The sequence below is a fragment of the Chrysemys picta genome, chromosome 2, assembly GCF_011386835.1.
Source record: "Chrysemys picta bellii isolate R12L10 chromosome 2, ASM1138683v2, whole genome shotgun sequence".
Lineage (NCBI taxonomy): Eukaryota > Metazoa > Chordata > Testudines > Emydidae > Chrysemys > Chrysemys picta.
Window position 1 is genome coordinate 225630040 of NC_088792.1, and position 10318 is coordinate 225640357.

The 10318-nt window shown below is 37.3% G+C and overlaps 1 protein-coding gene across 9 annotated transcripts in view; it reads left to right on the forward strand.

Annotated features, from left to right (window-relative positions):
• Positions 1-6465, forward strand: part of FAM110B (family with sequence similarity 110 member B) — a 182502-nt gene extending 176037 nt beyond the window's left edge. For 8 of the 9 annotated variants that reach the window (XM_008170778.4, XM_005301171.4, XM_065585598.1 and 5 more), the window contains one exon: positions 3248-6465. In XM_008170778.4, the coding sequence (XP_008169000.1) occupies positions 3548-4660 (1113 nt within the window). In that variant the 5' untranslated portion in view covers positions 3248-3547 and the 3' untranslated portion in view covers positions 4661-6465. Of the gene's footprint in view, positions 1-1783; positions 1932-3247 lie in introns of those variants that run through there. The other variant, XM_065585599.1, reaches the window with a different exon arrangement.
• Positions 6466-10318: the final 3853 nt, after the last annotated feature.

A 10318-nucleotide genomic window follows, 5' to 3' on the forward strand; every position in this document is an offset into this window, starting at 1 on the left:
GATGATCTCTTGGTATTGTGCTTCGTCCTGTCTCCCTCCAGCCCTCTCCCTTGCAATGTGAGTTAAGAGCATTTATCCTCGGATAGAACCGTGACCCCATTGAAGTCAGTGGCAAAAACCCTATTGACTTTATTGGGGCCAGGATTTCCCCCCTTGCCTTTTACTGATGTGCTGCAACTTTAACATTTTTCAGTGCACACTGTTATTGTCAATAAACCCACATAAACACAGTTAGAGGTTATACCACTTGTGTGATATGGAAAGAATACACTCCACAAGGCAAACAACAGAGCTGTAGGGAAATGAAATGCTCTTCTTTTTATCAATTAACATTGTTAGCTTTTTGCTTAGAATATAGTGGTATGTGTGAGGGAAGGAGAAAGTTAACTTGAATATTGTGCAGTAATGTCATATTAATAATAGTACTTGCAACTTCGGTTGGTTTTATATATTTCTTTTACATTCCAGAAAGTCTCTGTGTACGTAGGGTGTTTGTTAGTATAATTTCAATAAACTATTGTATTTTAGTTACCATCTTTTGTAACTGCATCTGACTGCCAGCTTCATTCTCTGACCTCAAGGTATCTAGTAAACTTTTCTAACCTAAATTATGTTGATATTTAGGTACAATACATCAGTAACACAATTTAAATGATAGAGTAAAGCTAACTCTGTTTCTTCCCTTCATAGAGCCTTTCCATTGACTTCAAAGAGCTTTTGTATCAGGCCCTTTGCTCCCAGGCCACTTGCACACAAACAGTCATACTGCTCTCTTTTTAAATATTTTAATACTAATTTGAAGTCAGCACTGGGTGCGTAGCATGCTTTCCAGTTTTTATTGGGGCTGTTCTGAGCCAGTTACTAGTTAAGTGGTGTGCCAGTATTTTCCAAAATAATCTTGCTTGTGCTGTTCTGTTTCCTCACAAATACAGTGTCTCCGTCGTATTGTGCTGGTCTGCTCCCCAAGTAAGAGAATGCAGCTGGCAGACTGTCTTCTGAGGCAGGATCATAGTGGCCTAATGACAATGGCTGTGGAGGGAACTGAGGGCTGTGGTCTTGCTTACTTGAATACTTTTAAAGCCATTGAATAGCAGGCACTCTTTAAGTGCAAAATATTATCATTCTTTATTAAATGTATGGCCAGTGTTCCTGCATAATTAGTTTGTGCCTGATTTGTGCACGCGGATACCTACGTACATACTGGTCAGGTATTTGTACAAACATATAGAAACTAAGCTCTAAACTGATTATGTGCACAAACACGATTTGTGTATGCCTATTAGGTACTTGCATGCATAAGAGTATGCAAATGTATGCACAATTGTGCTCAGTATCTTTGAAAATCTGGTTCCTAATTACAAAACAATGGTGCTGATATCTATTTTGATTCCATGAGGGAAGAGGACTTTTCTTCTTTCTGAAATACTGTCTTGAAATTTAAGAAGTCAGACTGTTGAAGAGTTAACACTGGGATTAATAAAACAACACTGAAAGAGAGACTTAATTAACATTGCGTTGCCTTTTCAATTGGACTGAAACTGTGTCTGGTTTATCACCAAACCAAATAGATTAGTTTGTATTTGGAGAATACGTCTGACAGTAAGCCTTATGGGGAGAGCTCATCTTTTTCTTATACTATTACAGAATTTGTATGCTTTATTTGCTTGCTTTGACCTTGAATGGTTTAGATGGTTCAATGTCTATATCATTTAGCTGCTTGAACAAATACTTGCTCTTTTCCTGAATATTTTAAATAATTGTATCTTTAATTTTAATCTTTTAGTTTTCTCCAGTAATTCAGATGAGTACTAAACACTGAGGATGATGATAATCCAGTTTATCAATAATAAGATGGAAATTCACCGAGTGCATGGCCTGTTAAAATATACTAAAGCGGTCAGTCTGGGAGAGGCTTTCACGTGCATTTCTTGGTACTGGTGAAGAAACACTTTTTTAAATATATATATTTCAATTATAAGAGAAATGGGATATTGAAAAGGGCAGCACGGCTTAATGAGGCAGTAATAAAACAAATAAGATACATTAGCCAAATCACTGCTTTGAAAAACAGATACATTGGTAAGTGCCCCTGAGAGCCTTATGTGGGAAAAATTATTCAAGTACTTGGACACAACATTGAGGTTGGGCTTTATGGTCCAGTGTGATCAAAATTAAATGACAGAATCTTAAAATAATTCAGATAATGTAAACTTCATTCACGGTTAGCCACAGTACTCTATTTTATACTTGAACAATTGTGTCAAAATTTAAGAAGTAGAAGTTAGACATTCCAGGCTCATAAATAATTTTTTTAAGTTGCCCAAATTTAAGCCATGATACATTGAAGGATCTTTGATATAATTTACTTTTTATGAAGTAAATTCATCATCAAAGTTTAGTGAGTTAGGTTATAACAGATTTTGCAATGCAACTTGTATCTTTAGCTAGACTACATTTTAATTATGAATTTGATACTGGATTAATGCCTACTTGGTGCACTTGGAAACATTACAGCTCTCCACTTGCTCCTAGCTTTGCAACCATACTCCTCTTCCTAGCGTTTAATGTAAAGAAATATAAAGGAAAATGCATTGATATTTTTAAGATTTTATTTTTATGGGCAATATATCCTGAAAGTGTTCTTATTTTTCAAGTTAAAACATATACATAAATTAGCTATGTTAAAACACAATAGTATCAATGGGGAAATTATCTTTCACCAACCCTACTCTATCAGTACATTTGTAGTTAGGTGAGACTGCATAAGCTCCCCAAATTGGCACATTCCACCCATATACATACAACACCACATTCCCTCCCTCCCACCCAAAAGAAAAGTAGCACAAAGGTAGCTAAGAGATAGTGAGAAATGGCATAAGACGTGGAAATGTGAATGCAAACAGTCATATATAAATGTATGGATGTTTTTCATTGATTTTCAGTTATAATGTTCTTAAACCCAACTTTAGATTGTGATTTAATATTGAAAATCTTACTTTAAAAATGCATTATAATACATGCATGGAAATATCCATGAAGAGAGAGAGTGATTAATCCAGGTTTGCTTACTCTGTCAAAAAGACATATGCCACTAGGCGAAGGCCTGATGGAATGTTTCAGATAGGACTGTCTGTTTCCTCTGAACTGCCCACAGCTGTAACTGAAAGAGTGTACAAAATTTCTCTGTTGCTATAGCTGTGATGTCACACACTGATACTAACATGTGGTTGGTTATTTTATGTTTCAGATCACTGCCTGTAGTTGAGCACAAAGAAAACGACGAGACTCCCACATCTTTCAGCGAGAAGAAAGGATTCAGCAGAGCAGATTAATACGGACTTGTGTCTGGTGGCCTTTTTGTACAAAGGCTGCCTTTAAAAAAGAAACAGTGTTATTTAATGAGCTGTGAGATGAGGCACTGCTGCTAATACTCCGATTCCAAGATTCATCTGCTATTCATTGTGCTTAATGTACATGTTTCTACACCGTGCATTTAGAAGCTCCCAGAGAAGAATCCAAAACGGCTGCGGGGGAAAGACCACCAAACATGCCTACAGAAACACTACAGACAGGTAGCATGGTGAAACCAGTCAGTCCTGCTGTCACTTTCACATCTGCCGTTCCTCTTCGCATCTTAAACAAAGGGCCGGACTATTTTCGCAGGCAGGCAGAGCCTAATCCAAAAAGACTTAGTGCTGTGGAGAGACTAGAAGCTGATAAGGCAAAATATGTAAAGAGCCAAGAGGTCATCAATGCCAAACAAGAGCCTGTAAAGCCAGCAGTGCTTGCAAAGCCACCGGTTTGCCCTGCCGCCAAGCGAGCATTGGGTAGCCCTACTTTGAAAGTGTTCAACAGCAATGCAAAGACTGAGAGTGGTGTCCAGAGAGAAAATTTAAAATTAGAGATTTTGAAAAACATCATTAATAGCTCTGAAGGCTCCAGCTCAGGTTCAGGTCACAAACATAGTTCACGAAACTGGCCTCCCCACAGATCTGATTCAGCAGAGCTGAACCGGCATTCATTTGCAGAATCTTTAAAGGTCTACCCCACCCAGGGCCGAAGCAGCCCTCAAGAAAGCAACTCCAACGTGAGCAGAAGGCTCTTAGAACAGTCAGCGGAGACTTTCTTGCACGTTTCCCATAGCTCATCAGACATTAGAAAAGTAACTAGTGGTAAGCCCTTAAAAGCAATACCCTGCAGTAGTTCAGCTCCACCTCTGCCTCCAAAACCCAAAATTACTGCCATCGCCACCTTGAAATCCCCAGATATCGACACAGTAGAATCCAGTTGTGGAGTCAGTCGAAGACCCTCCCTACAACGATCAAAATCAGACTTAAGTGACAGATACTTTCGTGTTGATGCAGATGTTGAACGATTCTTTAACTACTGTGGACTGGATCCTGAAGAGCTTGAAAACCTTGGAATGGAAAATTTTGCAAGGGCTAACTCTGATATTATATCCCTCAACTTTCGCAGTGCAAGCATGATTAGCTCAGACTGTGAACAGTCTCAGGACAGCAACAGTGACCTTAGAAATGATGACAGTGCCAATGACCGTGTGCCATATGGCATTTCTGCAATTGAAAGAAATGCCAGAATCATCAAGTGGTTGTATAGCATCAAGCAAGCTAGAGAGTCACAGAAAGTGTCCCATGTGTGAGAGGAAATCCACAATAGAATAAGCAAGGACTGTAACTTTGTCTGTGAATATTCAGTTGTGAAGGGTTGTGAAGTCTACTTGAAGTCTTGTACACTTCTCAAATCTTTTTGTGTTGCTTGTTGTGCAATGTTTTTAAGTTGCATGCCTGTCAACATGTGAACTGACCTGGCTTCCACTTGAACAATAACTAACTACAAATCCTGGCTGAGCATACACATTATCTGCCAAAAGTTTAAGACCAGAATCTAATTAGGGCTTCATTATAATCAAATTGTTTACATGAAAAGGTTACATGACTTCTTCAATATTTATATAGTTCCTTGTGTTTTTTTATATCTCATGTTTTTGTGTCTTAAATGCAGATATTGTCAACTGACATTACTAGCTTTTAAATTGAAACTGAATGCTTTTAAAAGACAAGGCAAAATTGCCCAAAATAAGAGATTTACATATACAACAGTAGGCAAAGAAACTTGATCTTCTGTGGAATCGGATTTATTGGCTCCTTTGTTAAAATACATGAATCCACCTTTATTAAAGAACTGTTTGGGGTATGATGGTTTTAATTTTCTAAGTTCCCTCATTTTTACAGCAAAAGTAGTCTAGCAAAGCTGCTTGACCTTCCACAGCCTAAATGAATCTTGAGTTTGATTCAGTGTAAAAATATTAATGGTTTTATATTACACTGATGGAGAGGTTAATAAGTGTCAAAGAAAGTTGACTGATAGAAATGTTTTCAATGGTGTGTTGGGTTTTTGTTTTGTTTTTGTTCCTTTGTTTCTTTTCTTATTAAATAAAGATTCCTAGTCTTAAACTTTTGACAGGAATGATTAGATCCTATAGCTGATATTGAATGCCTTTATTAGTCAAGCACATCATGACTACCAACTCCATGCTGTCTTTTAAGTTTTTGTAGACCTGTTTGAACAGTTCATGAACAAAAATGGAAACACACAGCCATATCAGTATAAAGCCTCCTATTAAGAAGTAAATACACTCAATAGCTAAACTATATCTGAGAAACTGTGATTACGTTGTCTTGCATATGTTATATCTAAGGCTGTGAAAGTTTGTTACAGCTCTAGGAAAGTGTAGAAACATGAGAGTATGTAGCTTTTTTCCTCCTTCCTTATGATGGTTAGTGCTGCACGTCAATCTGTTACTATTTTGTTGACAATCTGTGTCTTCCCAATGGTTTACTTAACTGTCATTCCAACTGACAGTTGTGGTGTGTGGTAGCAGAGAAGTTGAAAGTACAGTGATCTGCTTCATTATTATTGTATTCATGTCTGAAGTACATTGCAGCACTACCTTATACTTCATCAGCTAATAGGAAACTTTTTTTATTGTGTAAATTCTGTAATACTTTGTATATACTTCAGTTGTTATTAAATCTTTAAAAAGAAGAGTGTTATGCTAATAAATAGCTCCCGGTGCAGGTATTGGTGGTGTTTTTCCTTTGTTTTAGATTTTAAAAAAAAAATTTTTTTTAAATAGTGGGTAATTTAATTGTGGTGCTATGGTAAATCTTGGTTAAATAGTAGTTCCAGTAGAAAATTTCTCCCCAAAACCGCTTTGCAGAACATTAATTCTTTTAACTGTAACTATAGAAACAACTTGCTGTAGAACTAGAAGAGTTTATCCGGACTCCTAGCCTGCTTCTTCCATTCTTACTGCACGCTTATCTGGCAATGTAATTGTTCCCTTGTATTGCATCCGTTCCCAACAAACCTCTGATTTCTTCTGAATCGTTCTTCAGTAATGTATATTTATAAATTTCAGTATTAAAAGTGCTTACAAAGTCAGGTTTTATTTTATTTCAAGGAGCCTCTACACCTTTAGCACTACTGTTCTCAACTGAACATAATATTCTTAACTTTTAGGGAAGTTTCAGTTCTTTTTCAGTGCAGAAGACCTGGCGTGAGGCTCGAGTTGGAGTACAAAGAACAGTGGACTCAGCTGTTGGATACATTACTTAACACAAATTGTGTTCCTTTTTTTATGTTTACAGAGTGATTATTCATGAAAAGAAAATACATATAAAAGGCAACCTACATTTTGTACACATTCTTCTGGGTGGTTTTATGGCATACACCTATGTTGTTTCCAGCAAAGGTAAAAAAAGAGGAATATATATATTTAAAGTAAAGTACATTTATGATATATTTTAAGCTTCGTGGATTTGAGCTGGCATTGACATCACTTCGGTTTTTCCAACATATTTTCCTACTGTGAATTCTACCCAGTTCAGTAACTGTTTTGCCAAAGAAAGTAATTCTTTAAGGGATTAAAGCCAAATGTAATGCAGATGTCCAGCTCAGAAATAAAGAACTTAAAATCAAAATAAAAATGTTCTCATGTTGTTGTCTATTAAGTGGTATGTTTCAAGAATGATGATAACTATGCTATCTCTAATCATTGGCAGCCAGAAATAATAATCAGGAAAGCTTTATAACTAGGTGATTGAGTAGGACATACGCTAGTATTCTGCACTTGCTTCCAAGGATTCCTTTTGAAGCAATGAAATTCAAGTTTAACTAATTTCCTTTTAATGCCACAAGTGGTTTGGGCTGGTGAGGTATCTATAATGCAGCATCTTGGCATAGAAAGTACGCTTATTAAGTTTGCAGATGATACCAAACTGGGAGGGATTGCAACTGCTTTGGAGGATAGGGTCAAAATTCAAAATGATCTGGACAAATTGGAGAAATGGTCTGGGGTAAACAGGATGAAGTTTAATAAAGACAAATGCAAAGTGCTTCACTTAGGAAGGAACAATGTTTCACACATACAGAATGGGAAGAGACTGTCTAGGAAGGAGTATGGCAGAAAGGGATCTAGGGGTTATAGTGGACCACAAGCTAAATATGAGTCAACAGTGTGATGCTGTTGCAAAAAAAGCAAACATGATTCTGGGATGCATTAACAGGTGTGTTGTGAGCAAGACACGAGAAGTCATTCTTCCACTCTACTCTGCGCTGGTTAGGCCTCAGCTGGAGTATTGTGTCCAGTTCTGGGCACCGCATTTCAAGAAAGATGTGGAGAAATTGGAGAGGGTCCAGAGAAGAGCAACAAGAATGATTAAAGGTCTAGAGAACATGACCTATGAAGGAAGGCTGAAAGAATTGGGTTTGTTTAGTTTGGAAAAGAGAAGACTGAGAGGGGACATGATAGCAGTTTTCAGGTATCTAAAAGGGTGTCATAAGGAGGTGGGAGAAAACTTGTTCATCTTAGCCTCTAAGGATAGAACAAGAAGCAATGGGCTTAAACTGCAGCAAGGGAGGTTTAGGTTGGGCATTAGAAAAAAGTTCCTAACTGTCAGGGTGGTTAAACATTGGAATAAACTGCCTAGGGAGGTTGTGGAATCTCCATCTCTGGAGATATTTAAGAGTAGGTTAGATAAATGTCTATCAGGGATGGTCTAGACAGTATTTGGTCCTGCCATGCGGGCAGGGGACTGGACTCGATGACCTCTCGAGGTCCCTTCCAGGCCTAGGGTCTATGAATCTTCTCATACAAACGCTTATGTAGCACCTTTGACAGGGGCCCAAGAGTCTGATGCTGCAATCCCTACTTATGCAAGTACCCTCTACTCACCGAGCTAATCCCATTGAAATCAGTGGGACTGCTGCTGTAAGATTTTCAGAATCAGGTCCTAACTTTCATGTCAACTATGCTTACAATGGTGGTGAGGTTGCTGTAATACAAAAGAGATTATAGAGAAGATTGATTTATTGATAAATGTTAACTTTTTGTGGCTTCTAATCATCTGAGAAAATGAGTGACTTTTTTGTTCCTTGACAGAGTTTCTGCAGAGGGGATTTATATATGAACAATTCTTACCTACCTTATCACACATCTAGTTTGTATTTGGTTTGTTTTTAAATAGGAATAGCCATTTCATCTTTGTACCCAGTCGGCCCACACGATTAGTGAGTGTCAGTTCTTTTATCAGTGCTTTGGGATCCTTCTGAAATGTACTGTATAAATACACATTGGTATTATCATCCTGAGAATGCATTGCTATCATCCTTAAGGTCTAGCAAGCATTTCCGGATTGTCAGTTGCCTCTAAAAGGACTTTCTACAAAGCACATTGAAGTCAATTTCCTATTGATTTCAGTGGGCTTTGCAGGTATATTTCCAGCAGAGGGAGCTCTAATTTGTCTCAAAAATGATATCACAGTTTTGTTTTAATGTAATTGACCTGACACAGTGCACGTAATCTTGAAATCTGTTTGCAGTGTTGTACAAGTACTGGGGGGAAATTTTGTATAACTCTTGTGTACATGGAAGAGGTCAACAGGAAAACTTGCTACTTCATATTTTAGAACAAAGTAATAGTACAGAAGTTGAGAAATATATGATTCCAGCTACTAAATTACTTGTAAATTATGATCAATGTGTTTTGATGGGTTCTGGCATGATACAGAGTTATGAATTAAATTTTTGCATTAGAGAATATTATGTTAAAAAGGAGATGCACCATCTGATTGATCAAGAGCTTTTAAAGGGTAAACACAGAAGGATAATGTTTTTGGCAGGAATTCAACAATGAGAGAAGACATGTTTAGACAATGCAGCCAATCAGTATCGCTGACTTCTCACTTTTCACTGCAATTTCATCCATCCATGGTGACTGTATATGTTTGATTCAAGTCACTGCATTCATTCAATAAGAAACAAAGTGCTTAATGGGGCTCTGGGACATTGAGCTGAATAATCTCTGTTACAGGAAAGGACCAAGCATCTAGACCAGAAACAGACTTTGTGACAACTACTTATTATAAAGAGAGAACATTTGACTGCATACATTGAGACACATGTTTAGGAGTAGAAGGTGGCAAATAAGGCTCCTTTATACCATTTTGGAAGTGGGTGTAAACACACACCCACTTTAAGGCTCCTTCACACTGCCAGAGCTGGGCAAAGGGGCCTTAGCGTAAATGAGAACAAGGGTCCAGGTCTTGAGAACTGTAACAATTCCATGCAAAATCCTAAATCCTTATGACCAAGATCCCGATACAGCACCTACTGAAGTCAACAGACTCCAATTCACTGTAATAGAGCTGAATCAAGTGCTAGTTTTATGTGAAAAGTCAAAGAATTTGTTCCTCACTCTTAAGAGAAATTATCTGCATTATCTTCAATGATGGAATATGTCAACTTTGTGGAACTCTATGAGGAATATATTTCTGATGAGAGATTTGCCTATCACCACCCTCTACTTGTCACCATGGAAATCCTACTAGCTAACAAAATAGCATCTGTTGTAGCAAGAATACATTCACTTTAAAAGCTTCAAATGATGCTGTACTCTATTCTGAAAGAAATAGTGCATCCACAGCCTACTGTCCTGTGCTAATGAATGTGAACATGAAAACACATTACTCAAATATTTCATTTTTAAATATTTAAAATGTTGGATACATTTTAAAATAGTCTTCCTGTCAGCACTTTGTAGTGGCTGCAAAAGTAGAAGAATATTTTATGGATTTTTTTCTCTTTTTATGAAAAAAATTGGAATTCTGTAACAAGAACTGTCTGCATTTAAATGTCATACTTCTGAAACGTGGTTGGTAGTAATTTTCAGAAATTGTGGTCTTGTGATGAGTAAGAGTTCTATTATCTGTGCTATTATCTTCTGCTTTTGATACTG